Source organism: Podarcis melisellensis, assembly GCF_964234715.1.
Source record: "Podarcis melisellensis genome assembly, chromosome: 7".
In the NCBI taxonomy this organism is placed as follows: domain Eukaryota; kingdom Metazoa; phylum Chordata; class Lepidosauria; order Squamata; family Lacertidae; genus Podarcis; species Podarcis melisellensis.
The window spans coordinates 10,358,483-10,378,930 of NC_138539.1; the positions used below are offsets into that span (position 1 = coordinate 10,358,483).

The 20,448-nt window shown below is 45.6% G+C and overlaps 1 protein-coding gene across 1 annotated transcript in view; it reads right to left on the reverse strand.

Moving 5' to 3' along the window:
• Positions 1 to 17,981, reverse strand: part of CCN4 (cellular communication network factor 4) — a 30,682-nt gene extending 12,701 nt beyond the window's left edge. The window contains exon 1 of the mRNA XM_081918935.1: positions 17,730 to 17,981. Within this exon, the coding sequence (XP_081775061.1) occupies positions 17,730 to 17,777 (48 nt within the window). The 5' untranslated portion in view covers positions 17,778 to 17,981. The remainder of the gene's footprint in view (positions 1 to 17,729) is intronic.
• Positions 17,982 to 20,448: the final 2,467 nt, after the last annotated feature.

Genomic DNA, 20,448 nt, shown 5'->3' on the forward strand with positions numbered 1-20,448 from the left:
TAAATAATAATAATAATAATAATAATAATAATAATAATAATAATAATTATTATTATTATTATTATTACTATTATTATTATTATTATTATTATTATTATTATTATTATTATTATTCCATGATGGTCTGGAAATTTCATCACTTTGAGATGGGGAAGGCGTGCAAGGCCACAATTGCTTGCCATTGGGTAAATTGCACTGAGCACATGTTCCCCAGGTCATTGGGCAGTTCCGTAGGGATCAATCCAAGGCCTGACCTATTTCCTCTGCTTATTCCTGTGAGAAGATTACGCCTGACCTGTGAGTTTGGACGGCTCCCAAGAGGAATAGCTTCTTGCACCTGTCAGGGAACGCAGTGCCTTTCTGCTGAACAATTACCCCAGGAGTGAGTTCTCAGGAGATAGAAATGGAATGGACGTCATTGTAGGAATTGAATATAGCCTGGCGTTCTCGCAGGCAATTTTCGGTCCCTTCCCCCTATTCATTGGTCTGTCTTGCATGCTAGCTATGGGTTTTGTTCACTGTCCTGGGATCTAAAGTTACCGTGGGTGTTCTGCGTTTGCTTTTTCACCCTTAAAAGGTCTGTCCTTTAATGCCAAAATTAAAGCTTCAATTGCAAAGTTAATTATGTCACTTTCATAGGGACTAGAAAGGACATTTCATTCCTATTGCTTAAAAGGCAGGAGTTCCCACAACCACAGCAATGGAATCTGTTGGTTCCCTTTGTTAATAGCATTTAGTTAATAGTTTTCAGGTTCTCTTGAAGCTTTTCATCTGAAGACCATAAGTGAATCCAAGGTCACGTAAAACATGCCATTCATTTTGATGCCCATTGATCACCGAATAATACTTTCAAGTAATAGTTCTCCGCTTTTTCTTACTTAAACAAAAGCAAAGTATTCTATCCTTCCTCCAAGGAGCTCATGTGATGTAAGAATGAAACAGGTTATATACACTTACAACAACCCTGCATGGTAATAATTTACAAATTATTTATAATTCACAAATAATTTATAATTTACTCAGTGTTAAACCACAGAGCCTAGGACTTTCCAATCAGAAGGTCGGCAGTTCGAATCTCCGCGATTGGGTGAGCTCCTGTTGCTCGGTCCCTGCTCCTGCCAACCTAGCAGTTTGAAAGCACGTCAAAGTGCAAGTAGATAAATAGGTACCACTCTGGTGGGAAGGTAAATGGCGTTTCCATGCACTGCTCTGGTTCGCCAGAAGCGGCTTAGTCATGCTGGCCACATGACCCGGAAGCTGTACGCCGGCTCCATTGGCCAATAAAGCGAGATGAGCGCCGCAACCCCAGAGTCAGCCACGACTGGACCTAATGGTCAGGGGTCCCTTTACCTTTAAGTATATAGAGGGACCTTAATTAAGAAGAAGCCTGCAACAGAATCATTCCTCAACCACCCCATACACAGACAAGTAACACTGGGGATGTTGATAACTAGCTATCAGAAAGCTGTGTGTAGATCGTAATTAATAATAACCAGCATCTGATCTTGCTCAATGTATTTTGCTGCCTGAGGTCAGAGGCAGCCCAAGATATTTTGCTGTCTGATGCAAAGGACAAGATGGCAGCCTCTTATTCCTCATAGAAAACCCAACTGGGCTGACCAGGATGCATCCTCCACAAATCTGAGAATATTAGACTGTGATAGGGGTTGCAGGGCAGGTGAGTATCTCTCAGAATCTGCCAATGGTGGTGGCTGCCCCAACCTGCCTAATGGTAGAGCTGGTAGTGCTTGAGATAACAGACAAGATGGCAACCTCCCCAATTCCCTCAACCGTTCCTCATCAGGCTTGGTTTCCAGACCTTTGATAATCTTGCTTGCCTTCTTCTGCGCACATTCCAGCTTGTCAACATCCTTCTTAAATTGTGGCACCCAGAGCTGGACACAGTATTCCAGGTGTGGTTTCACCAAAGCATGAATAGAGCAGTACTATTACTTCCTCTGATGTGAACACTGTGTTTTTGTGGATTAGAAGGAAAGCGCAGTTGCCATCTCTTAAGACTGACTCCCTTCTTTGTGCCACTAGAAAGCAAGCTACGTTTAGCAAATGACCCATTTTTGTTGCAAAGGGACAAAGCAAAGGGAAACCTTATTTTGTTGTTCACCATTGTGCAAAGCACTGGAATGGGACAGTTGAAAATAATTGGCAATGATTACCCAGTAGTAAATAGTAGTATGACAAAGAGATACTTGCTGCAGGCTCTGTTGCCTTTTCCTGCGGCTCCACCTAGTGGTGCAAATATTTTCTGAGCCTGCAATTGCAAGTTTCACTGGCGGTGATGTCTGCAACCCTCCTTTTAGCAACCAAAATTATAATAGAAAAGTATGACACCACCCAACAGCAGCAGATGCAACCCAAAATAAAATAAAGAGCATGAACCAGCCAAGCTAAAATCAGAATTACAAAATGTTATACTTCTGGAGGAATAAGGCACTGTTCAATGTATCAGGGATGGGGTACCAACAGGTCTCCTGATCTTGTACTCCCAGATCCCATCACCTTTGCTATAGGCTTACTCACACATTACACTGAGCACAGGAACAAGCTGTCTGGATGAATGCACATGTGTTTGTAACATGGAGCGGACACTTGTTGATTTGTACAACTCTGTACAATTTCAAATGCCTGAGAAACAAGCCTAGATCCAGTCCAGAGATCAACTGGGATAAAAGCAGTGCTTTTTTGCAGCCAGAACTCACCAGAACTCAGTTTTGGCACCTCTCATTTGGTTGCCATTGCCATTATAAGAAAACAAGGGAGGCGTTTGTGGTGAGTTCCGGCACCTCTTTTTCTAGAAAAAAATTGCACTGGATAAAAGAAGGCTTGCAGGGAGAGAAAGGTCTTCAACAGGCACCGAAAAGCCAATAGATAAAGGTAAAGGGACCCCTGACAGTTAGGTCCAGTTGTGGACGACTCTGGGGTTGTGGCGCTCATCTCGCTTTATTGGCTGAGGGAGCCAGCGTACAGCTTCCGGGTCATGTGGCCAGCATGACTAAGCCGCTTCTGGCGAACCAGAGCAGCGCACGGAAACGCCGTTTACCTTCCCGCCAGAGTGGTACCTATTTATCTACTTGCACTTTGACATGCTTTTGAACTGCTAGGTTGGCAGGAGGAGGGACCGAGCAATGGGAGCTCACCCAGTCAGGAGAATTCGAACTGCCGACCTTCTGATCGGCAAGCTCTAGGCTCTGTGGTTTGGATCCCTTCCAGTCAGGATTCAGGCCTCATCATGGGACTGAAACTGCCTTGGTCGCACTGGTTGATGATCTCCGGTGGGCTAGGGACAAAGGTGAGAGCTGCTTCCTAGTTCTGCTGGATCTCTCAGCGGCGTTTGATACCATCGACCATAACATCCTTCTGGACCGTCTGGAGGGGCTGGGAGCTGGGGGCACTGTCATACAGTGGTTCCGCTCCTTCCTCCTGGGCCGTGTGGTGGTGGTGGGGGATGAGTGTTCAGACCCCTGGGCTCTCACTTGTGGGGTGCCTCAGGGTTCTGTCCTCTCCCCCATGCTTTTCAACATTTACATGCAGCCACTGGGAGAGAACATCAGGAGGTTTGGGCTGGGTGTTCATCAGTATGCAGATGATACCCAGCTCTACCTTTCTTTTAAATCAGAACCAGTGAGGGCAGTGAAGGTCCTGTGTGAGTGTCTGGAAGCAGTTGGAGGATGGATGGCGGCTAACAGATTGAGGTTGAATCCTGACAAGACAGAAGTACTGTTTTGGGGGGACAGGAGGCGGGCAGGTGTGGAGGATTCCCTGGTCCTGAATGGGGTAACTGTGCCCCTGAAGGACCAGGTGCGCAGCCTGGGAGTCATTTTGGACTCACAGCTGTCCATGGAGGCACAGGTCAAATCTGTATCCAGGGCAGCTGTTTACCAGCTCCATCTGGTACGTAGGCTAAGACCCTATCTACCTGCAGACTGTCTCGCCAGAGTGGTACATGCTCTGGCTATCTCCCGCTTGGACTACTGCAATGCGCTCTATGTGGGGCTACCTTTGAAGGTGACCCGGAAACTACAACTAATCCAGAATGCGGCAGCTAAACTGGTGACTGGGAGTGGCCGCCGAGACCATATAACACCGGTCTTGAAAGACCTACATTGGCTCCCAGTACGTTTCCGAGCACAATTCAAAGTGTTGGTGCTGACCTTTAAAGCCCTAAACGGCCTCGGTCCAGTATATCTGAAGGAGCGTCTCCTCCCCCATCGTTCTGCCCGGACACTGAGGTCCAGCTCCGAGGGCCTTCTGGTGGTTCCCTCACTGCGAGAGGCCAAGTTACAGGGAACCAGGCAGAGGGTCTTCTCGGTAATGGCGCCCGCCCTGGGGAATGCCCTCCCATCAGATGTCAAAGCGATAAACATCTACCTGACATTCAGAAGACATCTGAAGGCAGCCTTGTTCAGGGAAGTTTTTAATATGTGACATTTTAGTGTATCTTCATCTTTGTTGGAAGCCGCCCAGAGTGGCTGGGGAAACCCAGCCAGATGGGCGGGGTACAAATAATAAATTATTATTATTATTATTATTATTATTATTATTATTATTATTATTATTGACCACAGCGCCACCCGCATCCTGAAAAGGCAATAGAGACTTCCTAATATGTAGTGGGACTAACTAATAAGTCCTGGGACTCAGCTACATTAGTAAAGAAACAACGATTTGAAGGCACTATAAACATGCAACACCAGATGGCGCCAGAGAGCAGGAAATTTTTATACACCTTTTCCCATAGGGGTTTTTGTTATTATTGTTATAACGATCTAATGTCTGACTTATTTATAGAGTTCCCGCCCCCCTGTGTGTACATCCATCCCTGGATTACTTAAACTAAACGGCTAAAACTATCCTATCTAAGCTTCCCTTTCAAGTTGCAAAGGGATGTATCCTGCTGAACTCACAAACGTGGGGAAGAAAGGATAATACCTAATAAATATATCATCTCCTAGCATGTATTCACATCCCAACAACCAGCCTAATTGGTCCAGATGCATAATCTGGAGGATTGTAGGATCCTCAGGAGCAATTTTTGGGACCACCCAGCGAGGCTGTAAGGAGGACAAGTGAAACGAGAGAAAGAGAGAGAGAGAGAGCTTTTTATTTTTTAAAAAAGCTACATTTGTTGATGCAATATATAGACTGGCCTATAGAGACTTATGGCTGGATTAGCCCAAGCTGCTATTTTTAACTGAGATGCAAGAAGGATTTCTAGTTGCATTGTGCGGTAAAGATGTCTGTGGGAAGCATGTGGGAAAGTCTTTTTTGAGTTCCAGATTCCCACATACATCTAATTAAAATGAGAAATGAAGGACCACATACATTCTTCTTGGTCGAAAAGTTGCTTGGGTTGGCAGAAGCACTTAGTGCTCAGCATTCTTGAATGTTTTCCCAGAAGAGTCACCAAACTTATTTTCTTCTTTCTCTGTTTGGTCAGGCAGAAGGAATTCAGTGTTAAGGGTAGGGGGAGACGGGAAGAGTTTGCTGTTGATTCTCCTTCCATTTGGGGTTTCTTTGCCAACAGTGTTTGATTTATGTAGGAACTGGGGAATACCTGGTTCACTTTCCCACGTTGACAATTTGCAGCCCTCATACTCCACAAACATCCCGAAAAAAAGGGGCATCCATTTTCCCCCAACGAGAGCACAGCGGCCATTTTGGTTACCGTGATCTCTCCTCCCAAAAAACACTTTGGGGGTACATGGTACTGTGTGCCACCCCAAAATATACATTTTGGGGCACCATGAGAGCAGAACACTGAAAAAAGTGTATTTTTGGGGCTCCGTGATCTTGTGTGGATGACTCGCACGGGAAGACGTGCATCCCAGTTTTGAGACTCAACAGACTGGCCCTCCAACCTCTGCATAAAAACCTCCAAGGGAGTAGAGTCCATAATCTCCTGAGGGAGGCTATTCCACTGTCAAACAGCTCTTACTGTCAGAAAGTTTTTCCTGATGTTTAGTCGGAATTTCCTTCCTTGTAACTTGAAGCCATGGGTTCAAGTCCTACCCTCTAGGGCAGGAGAAGAGCCTTTATTGAACTACATAACTGGGAAACAGGGGCAAAGCAACCGCTTATATACATTCCTGAAAGCCTGGGCCACTCCCACTCCCAGTGTGATTGGCTGTCTAAACTTCCAAGCTGCGAATCGAGACTCAGAGTTCAAGGGCCAATGGCAGTGGCCCAAATCCTGAAATGTTCTGTGATTGGACATCTTGTATCGAATCAGGAGCTCAGAAAACTTAGTCCGGACTCAGGCTCAGGCAAACACAGACCACTGAATACATAACAGAAGGCAAGCTTATTCCCTCTTCCATGTGACAGCCCTTGAGATATTTGAAGATGGCTAGCATATCTCCTCTCAGTCTCCTCTTTTACAGGCTAAATGTCGGAGGGTATGGGTGAATAATTAATAATTGATAATTGATAATAATTGGTAATAGGCCCTTGAAAGCCTCCCCAGGTTACACCCCCAGCCCAAGGCAAACCCTTCACTGGTCCTACTTTGAACGTTCCTGCCTCCTCCCCTGGCTGTGGGACGACCCTGAATTCCCATGATTCCTCTTGTTTCCCTGGATTGAGAGCACAGAAGGCTGTTTGAGCATGTGCAAGAATTACCCTAATGTAGAAAAGCAAGCTTTACGTCCATTGCTCTATTTCCTCCACCTCCTTTTTGGACAGATATTCTGTTGCATGCAATAAACATGACTCTTTACAGCCATTTCCCCTACCTGCTTAGATTTTTCTTCTGTTGAATTTTCCCGAAGATATGTGACTGGGGTGTTTCCTAAACTTAAGTGTCCCCTCAAAGCTCAACGACATGATTACGGTACATGGCTGTCTGCAAAAAGTCAGGGGCTGCAAGGAACCAAGGACATTGCCAGGGTTTCAGAGCTGAATTTTGTGGTGCTGTTCTAATTCTTGTTAGCCCATTACCAACTATTTTTACTATGTATTTTGTGGTTTCTGTATTGTGGTTTTATGTTGTGAACTGTCCTGAGATCTATGGATGAAAGGCATTATACAAATAATGATGAGGCTAATAATAATAATAATAATAATAATAATAATAATAATAATAATAATATGGGCCTCTCAAAGTTCCCCAGAAGGAAATGTAGCCCTCCGGCTGAGAAAGGTCACCTACCCTTTGTACAAGGCTTAAATATCTACCAACTCGAAATCAATGGGAAGGGGGACGCAATGAATTTTGACTGCATCTCACCCAGCATTAGGGCAGAAAGTTTAAGAAACGTTCTCCACTTTTAATGCCCTGTTTCTAGTCGAGCTGTTTATCTAGGTAGAACACATGCAGCTGTATCAACAAGAAAGTGCAACCTGAAAGCAAACAGTACATTTAAATTTTTTGTAATTCTCCTTTTCTTCACCTTGTAAAGAGCACTGAGATCTGTGCAGAAATAGCCCCGGCTGGAAATTTAGTCAACAAGGCTGCCTTGGCTGAGGCTGCACTTGGCGGACTCTGGAAAAGGGCTCAGAATTGTGGCTTTTGGATTCTGCTTATTAGTTCTGGACTCCGTGTTTGAAAGAGAAACAGTGGGCAGAATTCTGGCACACCCAGACAGCTGTGGAGTAACTTGGTTTTCATTACATCTCAGTTCCTTTTGCATATGGAACCATTGCACTGGTTGTGGGGAACATGCAGTTTCTCTTTCGCTCCCACCCAGGAAGTGAGAGACTGGGAGAAGAGAGGGACAAAAGTTAAGATGTATCTGTGAGATAGGATTCTGTGCTTATCCATCTCTTCTATCATTTCTCTATTCTTTTCCCCCCTTCATTTTTACTTTTTCTTTTTTGTGTGTAATTAGTTGGCCTTTTAATGAGGGTGAAAGAGGAGAGCGCAAAATATGGTCTGAAGCTCAACATAAAAAAAACTAAGGTCATGGCCACTGGGCCCATCACCTCCTGGCAAATAGAAGGGGAAGAAATGGAGGCAGTGAGAGATTTTACTTTCTTGGGCTCTGTGATCACTGCAGATGGTGACCAGCAGTCACGAAATTGAAAGACGCCTGGTTCTTGGGAGAAAAGCAATGACAAACCTGGACAGCATCTTAAAACACAGAGACATCACTTTGCCAACAAAGGTCCGTATAGTAAAAGCTATGGTTTTCCCAGTAGTGATGTATGGAAGTGAGAGCTGAACCATAAAGAAGGCTGATCGCCAAAGAATTGATGCTTTTGAATTATGGTGCTGGAGGAGACTCTTGAGAATCCCATGGACTGCAAGAAGATCAAACCTATCCATTCTAAAGGAAATCAGCCCTGAGTGCTCACTGGAACGACAGATCCTGAAACTGAGGCTCCAATACTTTGGCCGCCTCATGAGAAGAGAATACTCCCTGGAAAAGACCCTGATGTTGGGAAAGATGGAGGGCACAAGGAGAAGTGGATGACAGAGGATGAGATGGCTGGGCAGTGTTCTCAAAGCTACCAGCATGAGTTTGACCAAACTGCGGGAGGCAGTGGAAGACAGGAGTGCCTGGCGTGCTCTGGTCCATGGGGTCACAAAGAGTCGGACACGACTAAACAACTAATCAACAACAAAGTTTGCCTTTTATTGTGATGCGAGAAGTGTCATAAAAAGCAGGGGTAGGCAAACTAAGGCCTGGAGGCCAGATCCGGCCCAATCACCTTCTAAATCTGGTCTGCGGACGGTCCTGGAATCAGCATGTTTTTACATGAGTAGAATGTGTCCTTTTATTTAAAATGCATCCCTGGGTTATTTGTGGGGCATAGGAATTTGTTCATTCCTCCCCTCCCCAAAAAATACATTTCTGCCGCCCCCACAAGGTCTGAGGGACAGTGGACCGGCCCCCTGCTGAAAAAGTTTGCTGACCCCTGATAAAAAGAAAGAAAGAAAGAAAAAGAAACTTTTAGACATAAGAGGGCAGCATTGAGGCAAAATTGAGGCCACGCTTTACTTGAAAGACTAGACTGAGAATGAAGGAGGGCAGGGTTGCAGGTGAAAACTTTTTGCCGGGGTATTTAGTTGCTTTGGTTCTTCTTTAAAAATAAAAATTCACAGGCCACATCTTCCTTGAGTTTCACTTGAGAGCATAGCAGGATATGGTGCTGCTAATGTATTCTGGTCTAAAACCGGCAAGACGCTAGCTTGATATTTGTGCCCTAAAGTGCAGGAGTTATTTTGGCACACAGGTTGCAAGCTCAGATATGGATCAGGATAGTAGCAAGAACAGGAGAGTTTCAATCTGCATAGGAAATTGAAGCAAATAGGGGCCTTGATCCATAGTGGGAGACAAAGCGTTATATCCCCCTAACGCTCTTCTCCCCACATAATATATCCTGCCTTTCCCCCAGAATCAGGACTCAAAGTGGCTCACAAGTCAAACTCCCCTCCTAGCTACAAGCATATAAAAAGTGGCATTTTTTTTAAAAAAAATAATGAATTGCTTGTGCAATTAAAAAGCCCATATATACATGGCTCTCAGTCCAGATCAGTCCCAATTGCACTGGTGACCTTGAGGCAAGAGGACAAGGCTATAGATACAGAAATTACAGAACCACAGAGTTGTAGAGTTGGGCTGGCCTCTTTTGAGCGAAGTGGGAGTTCCTCCACAGCAGCAGGGAGCGCCACAGCAATGCTGTAGAATGGAGAGTGAGAGCTGGGGAGGTGCACCATGTTTTAGCATCGCACAGGGCACCACTGAAATTTGAGAACTCCAAAGTCCTGACCACTGCTTTACCTAATGGTAGGGCAAGAAATGGATATTCATCACGGTGTTCCATTGCGCCAGAAGCGGTTTAGTCATGCTGGCCTCATGACCCAGAAAGCTGTCTGTGGACAAACATTGGCTCCCTTGGCCTAAAAAGCAAGATGAGTGCTACATCCCATAGTCACCTTTGACTGGACTTCAACATCCAGAGGTCCTTTAGTTTTTTTTTACCTTTACACTAGACAGAATCTTGGGTATAGACTAGGGCTGGGCAATATTTGGTTTTCAGCATCGTAATATATCAGCAGCAGATGCCTGATTTTTGTCTTCCAAAGCTACTACTCTATTCCTAATTAAAAAATGGAAAGCGTAATGCTGGTGATCAACAAAAGAAGTTTAAAGACTGTCTCAAGGCAAATCTAAAAAAAAATGTAGTATAAACACTGGCAACTGGGAAACACTGGCCTGCGAGCACTTCAGTTGGAGAACAACCTTTACCAAAGGTATCATGGGCTTTGAAGACAATCGAACTCAGGACGCAAGGAAGAAATGTGCTAAGAGGAAGGCACGCTTGGCAAATCCACACTGTGATCAACTCCCGCCTGGAAACCAATGGCCCCACTGTTGAAGGACGTGTGGATCCAGAATTGGCCTCCACAGTCACGTACGGACTCATTGTTAAAACCGTGTTTATGGAAGACAATCTTATTCTGCTACAAGTGATCACCAAATAAGAAGATGATGATTAATCTGCACGTCACAGGCATGTGGACTTCCACGTAATTTGCCGGACTGATAGATGTGAGAACTTGTAGTGGCAGGAGGCAAACCCTCACCGTGATCAACTCCCATCCAGGAACCAATGTCCCCACTCTGGAAGTATGCGTGGATCCAGAATTGGCCTCCACAGTCACTTACTGAATCACTTTTAAAACCATGTTTATGGAAAATAATCTGACTTAGCTACGAGTGATCGCCAAAGAAGATATCAGCAGCTAATTACCATGATATGCTTGATATATCACGATGTCTGGAATGCAACTCAGCTGCTTCTTCCACCCCACCTTAGGTAAGCAGGCAGGCAGGCAGGTGGAGCTCTGATATAGTTTATCAATATATCGCCCAACTCTGGTATAGACCAGCGGATCCGAGTTCAGATTCCACACTCAAATTCCACACGCTGCTCAAGACACTATCAACCAGGACCTCACCTGGAGTACTGTGTCCAGTTCTGGGCACCACAGTTCAAGAAGGACACTGACAAACTGGAACGTGTCCAGAGGAGGGCAACCAAAATGGTCAAAGGCCTGGAAACGATGCCTTATGAGGAACGGCTAAGGGAGCTGGGCGTGTTTAGCCTGGAGAAGAGGAGGTTAAGGGGTGATATGATAGCCATGTTCAAATATATAAAAGGATGTCACATAGAGGAGGGAGAAAGGTTGTTTTCTGCTGCTCCAGAGAAGTGGACACGGAGCAATGGATCCAAACTACAAGAAAGAAGATTCCACCTAAACATTAGGAAGAACTTCCTGACAGTAAGAGCTGTTCGACAGTGGAATTTGCTACCAAGGAGTGTGGTGGAGTCTCCTTCTTTGGAGGTCTTTAAGCAGAGGCTTGACAACCATATGTCAGGAGTGCTCTGATGGTGTTTCCTGCTTGACAGGGGGTTGGACTCGATGGCCCTTGTGGTCTCTTCCAACTCTATGATTCTATGATTCTATGATTCTAACCCTTTCAGAATGGTTGTGTGGATAATGAAACAACTCCCCATTCTTGCTCTTTGAAAAAAGGACTTGATCCAGCTCCGATTAACAGCAAGTGACCTTTCCCGCTGTTTGAATGTGGGATGTTTCAGCAGAGCCGAGGTTACGTACGAGGGAAATTTGGCACAAAATGAAAGGAGATTAGCAAGTGTGTTTGAAGTCCGTGGAGTGGGAGGTGCTGCCTTACGCTTGGGTAAAAATAAAAATAATGCCACATATTTACTCCGTCCTCCCCTCCCACTCACCGGCAGGATGTCTAGAGTATTTTCTGCTGAAATTGTTTAGTCTGCTAGATCGCAGACGTCCCGGAAGCGAGACAGAAGCTATGCCGGGGGATGTTTCGTTGCAAGAGTCAGCATGCTCCTCTGCCTCATTGGGCAAATAATTATCTATAAAAGAGAATAAATATTGTGTACCCAATAGCTGCATGTGTGTAGATAGGAGCTCAGCTGAATTCCTAAGTCCATTCCCCTTATTACGTTAGCAGGGCATATCGCGCTTTTCGCTGCTTGGTTTCCATTTAATAGTTTGGGTGCAGTCAAATGCATCTCTACTCAGAAATAACCCCTGTTTAATTCCCCTGCATTTATTTCATGATAAGCATGTATAGCAGAAACAGCCAGTGTGGGGTCCTCCAGATCACTGGCCATCATCCCTAACCATTGGCCATGCTGGCTGGATTCATGGGAGTTGTAGTCCCTTGACATCTATTGGCTACTTCTGAGATTTCTGCTCGCAAATGTGTTTTATGTCTATATATTTTTATGCAGAAAGCCATGCCACACACTTCTAGCGTACCGTTAAGGAATTAAGTATATTCTGAGGGTAGGGGAAGTACCGATTTTACAGATGAGGAGATTTGTACTTGAACTAGTCTCCAGAGCCTCCAACATTTCCCCAATGAAAGTAAGGACATTCTATTCCATACCCTCCAACATTTCTACATCGGAAATTGGGGTGTCCTAAGGAAAAGTGGGACATTCCAGGATCAAATCAGAAACCTGAGCAGCTTCTGTAAATCCGGGACTGTCCCTGGAAAATAGGGACACTTGGAGGGTCTGTAGTCTCTGCATCAGCCTGTGATATCCACGGCAGAGAAATCAACGGCACGTGCAAAGCTCAAGGAAGTGAGCCAAGCCCAAGGCTGTGGGTCTTGCTTTGCTACTGCTCCCCCCTGAAGAGAGAGTAAAGACGCTGGGCCACCCCGGGGGAGAATGGACCCCCCCACCCACTGAGTTGCAACAGCTGGCCTTGACACCACACTTCTGGGTTGGAAGTCTAAAGGGGGGAGATTGTTGGCTTGAACGATTTTTGGACTAAGGGGAGGATGAGGTTTTGTTTATGTTTGTTTATTTGTGAATTAGTGGTTCTCAGTATTGCTTTGTTTGTTATTTGAGTTTTATGGTTGTTATATTATATGAACTACTAATATATTCCCCCTGATTTCCTCCTCTATGGTAATATATATTGAATATCCCTTCCCCATTTTCTTTTTTGATGTAAGTCGTTTGGGAGATAGGCGACGAATAAGTCTAATCAATGAAGTGAAATGGAAAATGAGGAAGGGTGAAGTCCGTAAAAATAGCTTCGCGTCAGGACTTGTCCCAGCTTTGGGATTCTCAATCTATAAAGAATGTAATCTGTGAATCTGCAGACATCTTGAACACAGAACAATGCCCCCCCCCCCTCTCTCACACACACAGACATATGATGAGCCACAAAGAGCCACCGCAGTGGAAGAACACTTGCTTCTATGCAAAACCAGGGTTGTACAGACTGCGGAGAGAATAATTGGGTGCACACTTCCCACTTTGGATTAAATCTATGCTTCCAGGACTTCCGGTGGAGCGCGTCTTCGAAGCGAGAAGGGAGTCGGCTGAGAGCGCCGGTCCTACAAGGGAGGCAAAAGGGGGTGCAAAAGGGCGCAAGCACCCCAGACACACGTCCGGAGGGTGTCCGGAGATACAGGGGCCCAGCAGGGACTGAACGCTGCTCGCCTCACCATCAGGTAACCTTTAAAAAAAAGGCGAAGAGAACGGCGTCGCGAAGCAGCAGGTACAGGGCAGCCATTTCCTCCCTCCCTAGTAGCGGACAGCCCAGATCTCGCAGAAGGCTAGCGCCCCGCTTCCAAGTACAAGAAACCGGGGAGTAAGCTATGTTTGGGGGTGAAACATTTTGGAAAAGAGAAACCCGGTGAGTAAGAGACTCTTTACGGGGGTTCAACTCTTATTCGGAATCAGAGAACACGCAGGAAAGCTACAGAGCGGGGAAAAGAAGTGAGTTTCCACCAATGAGTACTCCGTTCCCCTGAAAAAGACTTGCTTTTAAAATCACTCGGCGATTTTAAAACAGGGTTATAAAGACTAGGACTAGCTGCCTGAGAAACAGTTTCTACCCAAATGCGGTTTTGGTTTTAAATGCAGTGTAAGGTAGTCTCTATGGGAGTATATTGTATTTAATTATCAGAGTTTTTAGGGGGCTAACCAAGCTGGGATAGCAGGCTTGTTGGTTTCTGAATGTCTGATGTAGATTTTCAATTTCGTTGCTCTGTATGGGACAATGACAATAAAGATTATCGTATCGTAACCCTGGAGAGCCACACCCAGTCAGGGGAACATTCCCAGCCCAAGATCCACATTCCATCCTGGGCAACTTGCCAAGGGCCACATGCCTGTGGTACGGGGGCCAGGGGTGAAAGAGGGCAGAGAAATGGATGCAACTCTCCCTTTCGTACACCAGGCTGCATTCCAGCCATGTGAAAGCCAGAGGTTTCTACTCTCCATCCATCCCAGAAAGAGACGTGATCGCAATTCAAGGACACAGTCTAGTCAGGCAAAGGAGCTGGCAGAGAGTGCAGAACAGAGCCTATGGAGGGCTAAGGATTGGGTGTGGTGGTAGAGAGAGTCCCAGGGGCCAAACACACCCAAAGGACCACATTTGGCCCACTGGTCTGAGGTTCTCCATCCTTGGGGTGGATGATGCAGAGCAAGAAGGACCATTGGTCTGATTGCACAAGGCAACTTCCTAGGTTGCCTTGCAAGAAACTTCGTTCTAAGAAAGCACCGGCAGGATGCATGCCACTTCTCCAACCACAAAGCACTGAGCCCACAGCAGCTTGCCAAGGCATTAAAAGCAGGCAAGCCACAATCCCATCAATAGAGAATCCTGTCAAAAATCACAATGGCATGAAAGCAAACACTGAGAATTCAATAGCAAGTGATGCAGTTCTATACGTAATTGCATGGGACACAGGTGGCGCTGTGGTCTAAACCACTGAGCCTCTTGGGCTTGACGATCCAAAGGTCAGTGATTCGAATCCCTGGGACAGAGTGAGCTCCTGTTGCTCTGTCCCAGCTCCTGTCAACCTAGCAGTTTGAAAGCACACCAGTGCAAGCAGATAAATAGATACCACTGCAGCGGGAAGGTAAACGGCGTTTCTGTGCGCTCTGGCTTCTGACACTGTGTTCCGTTGCGCCAGAAGCAGTTTAGTCCTGCTGGCCACATGACCCGGAAAGCTGTTTGTGGACAAACACCAGCTCCCTTGGCCTGAAAGCGAGATGAGTGCCACAACCCCATAGTCACCTTTGACTGGACTTAACCGTCCAAGGGTCCTTTACCTTTACCTCTATAGGTACTCATCTTGATTCAAAAGTAATTGATCGACGAGCACCAGGTGGACTTAACAACTCTGGGAGAAGCCTTCTTAGAAACCATAGAAGTGTAGAGTTGGAAGGGACCTTTGAGGAATGCAGGAATCTCAGCTAGATCCTACATGGCAGGGGGCCATGCAAGCTCTGCTGAAAAAACCTCCAAGGAGGGTATTCACCCAGTGCTCAGCCTCGGCCCAGTATATCTGAAGGAGCATCTCCACCCCCATCGTTTTGCCTGGAAACTGAGGTCCAGCGCCAAGGGCCTTCTGGTGGTTCCCTCACTGTGAGAAGCCAAGTTACAGGGAACCAGGCAGAAGGCCTTCTCGGTAGTGGCGCCAGCCCTGTGGAACACCCTCCCACCAGATGTCAAAGAGAAAAACTACCAGACATCTAAAGGCAGCCCTGTTTAGGGAAGCTTTTAATGTTTAATAGGTTATTGTATTTTGGTGCTCTGTTGGAAGCCACACAGAATGGCTTGGGAAACCCAGCCAGATGGGCAGGGTATAAATAATTAAATAATAATAATAATAATAATAATAATAATAATAATAATAATAAGTGCAGCAGGACAATCTCAGGGGATCACAGCTCCAGCCACAATGGAGGGAGGTCTGGTCGCAGCCCCAGATGAAACACAGGCTCCCTTGCAAACATTCTATGCCCCATTTAGAATAATAGAGTCATAGAAATGTAGAGTTAGGAGGGACCCTAAGGATCATCTAGTCCAACCCCTTGCAATACAGGAATTTGCAGCTTTCCCATATGGGGATCGAACCTGCGACCTTGGTGTTATCAGCACCACACTCTAACCAACTGAACTACGCAAGGATACACCATAATAAGCACTACAAATAAGCTTAACTACATCTCGACTACCTCTGGTTGTCAAAGTGGACTGCTAAGCACTTGAAGACATCTCTAGAGTATTTCCCTTAATGGGAATTCAGTTTATTCTAAAACCGGACTGCCTTCCATTCGGAAATTTTGTGTGTGTTTCAGAATGAACTCTTACGTTTTGAGAATAAACTTAGTGGGGCTGAATTGATGGCCAGGCTAGAAGCATCTCTCGAATGGCACAGAAGAGAGGTGCTAAAAACAGTGACCCCTGAATATAGAAATAGTTTACCTATGAGATGGCCTTACCCCACCTGTGCCCACTCAACCTCTTCAGCTGGAGGAATCAGGTCTACTACTGTTACCACATAATACCTGTTCTGCATATGTAAGAACTCAATCGTTTGCTGCTGCAGCACCTGAACATTGGAACTCCCTGCCTCTTGATCTAAAGCAGGCATCTTCACTGTGGTTTTTTGGGCACCTGCTAAAAGCATGCTTGTTTAGGCAACCACTGAGCCTAGAGCTTCAAAGGTCTCCAGGAGCTATTCTTGGTTTGGCCCTTGTAAAGAGTTTTCGTTTTTCTCGCTCCTAAGATAGACTCTTCCTGCTGCTTGCTGCTCCACAATGGGTCAGTTTAGGAATGGCGGTATAAAGAACTTACTGGTGGCTGCTGTTCTTGTTCCTTAAGTAAAATCTGCCTAGTAGTAATACACATCCTTAGCCCTCTCTTGTTCACCAACGATGGACGATGACTGAATGTGCTTTGCAGAGCCCCAGAGGACCTGCAAGACTGCCACTCCGCCTTGCCAGCTCTCCTGCCTGAGCATCCCAGGAAACTGATATATCACCTCCCACTGCAAAAGCATATTCCAAGCATAAAAGAAAACTGCACATTACTCAACATTATTTTAAGTAACACGTTGCATGCCCAGTGTCCAGACTGCATGTCATGCAGCAGTTTCTCCTATATCCCTACCTGGTTTTGACACTGCCCTGGGATGAGCATCTGAAAAAAGCTTGCTGTCCGGTATAAATCTTCACTATGAACAAAAACGCCGCCTGCTTCTTTGAACCGCTTCCCTCTCTCCTGCAAGCTCTTTGGCCAGATCTCTTTTGCACTGCTTTTCTCCAGCTCTCCTTCCCGATGCAAAGCATTTGCAGTTTTGCTGACCTCTCTTTGCTTGCATTTCCCGGCGCTGCATCACCCCCACAGCTGCTGCCACGTGTGGTGTGTCTGGGGGCTCACTCCCCCCTCGCTCAGCAGCCAAACAATATTCTCCGTCTCCTCCTTGAGGCTCTGCTGAGCTTTCCCCCTGAATAGCACTTCTTGCATCTCCTATTCTTTTTCTCGATTTTTTTATTTTTGAGGACACCAGGGCACTCTCAAAAGTCACCCTGGCATCTCAAGACCACCCCAGTGGCACAGGGCGAGATCTGCACAGAAATTAGATCTGTCCCTGAAGCAGCGTCTGAGTTCTTCCTTCCTACATCACTCAATCATCATTTGAGCTGTCAATAAAACCTCAACATATTCCCTCTGGGGCACAATGCATTTTGAAGAGGGCTTTGCTTGCTCACCAGACCAGACATCTCCCCCCTCTTTTCATCTGCTTCTTTCCCCAAACTCTATTGCTAGTAAGATACGCAGGGTTTCTGTTCTTGCATTCTCCGCCACCCATCCTGTAGAAAACAGCCTTTTGCATTCCTTTCATCCAGGTTGCAAAAAAACCAAACATTTGGGAAGCAAGAGGAAAAAGGAGAAGACCCACCTGCAGAATGCCGTTGGTTGCTAGAATCCAGGGCAAAAGCCACCTCATCACTGGAAGCCAGGATGAAAGACATTGATTGAACCCAGATCTTTTAAAAAGGAAAAAAGTAAAACTCCTTTTGGAACAAATTAGGCACCTCTTTGAGGGAATGCAGAGCGCAGCCGAGGTTGACAGTGAGTCTGACTTTTCCCTTTGGGCTCCAAGGGAGGTTTTATTGAAGACAGATCTGACGTCAGGGTAAAGGACGAGCCCTGCATTTTTCTTCGGGAGTAACTTTTCCTGCCTTTTATTTTTTTTCTTTTCCCTTCCCCTTCCCACACCTCCTCCTTCGCACAGTATTGCCTTCAGCCAGAAGATCCTTAAAGGAAAACTCGCTGCACATCGGTACGAGAAGCTGTAATTTCCACACCATGCTCAAATGCTCAGAGTTCACCCGTAATTATGGTTATTTATGGCAGCCCTTGGCAGCCAAGGTAGGTTTGGCTGTGTGGGAATAAATAATATTTTGGGGGGGAGACAAGAGCTCTGTAGCTCTATCTGCACTGTATATTTACAGCACTTTTATACCACTTTATTTTTTTAAAAAAATATTTGTTTTCATAAAATTATAAACAGACAAACAAACAAACAAACCCTTATTAAAATTGCACTTATTAGCATTGTTAAGTGACTTCCTCGCTTCCCCTTGGTTGAATTTGAATGCATATCCTTTTAACGGTTTTCCAAATCAGAGTTCTTATAAGCTTAACTTAATCACTAATTATCATTCTATGTTTTCAATTCAGGATTAAACATATTAATTCATCACTTAACTTAAAATCCTAAGCCGATCTAGTACTTGCAAGCTATTTCCAGTTAGTTTAACTTAACGTATTTAACTAAATAGTAATAAAATTTCATCCATTCTTCCTGATACTCCTCCTCATTCTGGTCGCGGACTCTTCCGGTCAGGTCGGCTAGCTCTGAAAAATCCATCATCTTCATCTGCCATTCTTCTACAGTTGGTAGTTCTTGCATTTTCCACTTCTTAGCTTGTACTTTTATGCCACTTTAAACAATTATGGCTTCCCCCAAAGTATCCTGGGGACTGAAGTTTGTTATGGGTGCTGAGAGTTGTTAGGGGACCCTGGTTTCTATCACAGAACTAGAAATTCCAGAATAATTTAGCTCTAAATCCTTCGTGCTAGGTCTGTGCTTCCCAATTAGCCAGGAGCTGCGGACCCCCTGTTTTTCAAAAGCCAAGCCATGAACCCCCTACTTTTGAATATTCTGATATCTTTGTGGTAGTTTTTGTTGTGTGAATGGTGCCACAGACCCCCTGGTGGGTTACGTGGACCACCAATTGGGAAGCAGTGTCCTAGGGAACTCTGGGAATTGCAGCTCTATGGAAGGGAGTTGTTGTTTAGTCGTTTAGTCGGGTCCGACTCTTCATCACCCCATGGACCAGAGTACGCCAGGCACTCCTGTCTTCCACTGCCTCCCGCAGTTTGGTCAAACTCATGCTGGTAGCTTCAAGAACACTGTCCAGCCATCTTGTCCTCTGCCATCCCCTTCTCCTTGTGCCCTCAATATTTCCCAACATCAGGGTCTTTTCCAGGGAGTCTTCTCTTCTCATGAGGTGGCCAAAGTATTGGAGCCTCAGCTTCACGATCTGTCCTTCCACTGAGCACTCAGGGCTGATTTCCTTCACAATGGAGAGGTTTGATCTTCTTGCAGTCCATGGGACTCTCAAGCGTCTCCTCCAGCACCATAATTCAGAAGCATCCATTCTTCAGCGATTAGCCTTCTTTATGGTCCAGCTCTCACTTCCATGCATCACTACTGGGAAAACCATAGCTTTAAGTATACGGACCTTTGTTGGCAAGGTGATGTTGATAACCCTGCTCAACTCTGCATTCCAGCGGGCCACCACATTCCAAATGCACAGCTTTACCTGCTCAGTGAAAATGAGGCCTTAGTCCTGAGAGAAGGTTTGAGGTTGTGGTGCAAGATGGGACCTAAGCTGTCATGCACTTTATTTATCTGTCTGAAATGAAAGCTCAGTGCTCTGCGACAAATGGAAAACTTTGACAATGCCAGAAAACTTGAAACCAGCATGGCCTGAGCCAGGCGGGGAGTGCCAAACCACGGTGGAGTCACCCTGTCCTCTCCTCGGGAAACGGGATCTTAGTCAAGGTTCTGTTCAAATATGACTTCACACACATTAAGTAAAGCATCCTCCTTGGTTTCGGCAAACTCCAAGAACATACATTTGCTCAGCCAGTAACCACAGGAGTCATTAATCACAGTTTCCCCCCTCAACTTGCAGTATGAGGAAACTGTTTACTTAAACTAAGTGTAGAGAAGTGTTTTTATCTGAAAGAGTTCATGTACCAAGATGCCAATATTAATCTTAAATATCACCGCAGAAGCTTACAAAAAGCTTGGCCTATCACTCAACATCCCAAAAAACCAAAGAGCTGCACCAACAAGCACAAAATAACCCCTCTTCAGCACCACAAATCCAACTCAATGGTGTAACGTTGGAAAATGTCGATCACTTCTCCTACCTGGGCAGTTATCTTTCCACAAGGGCTGACATTGATGCCGAAATTCAGCATCGCCTGAGCTCTGCAAGTATGGCTTTCTCCTGATTGAAGTGCAGAGTGTTTGAGGACCAGGACATTCACAGGGAAATCAAAATGCTTGTTTACAAAGCTATTGTACTACCAACCTTACT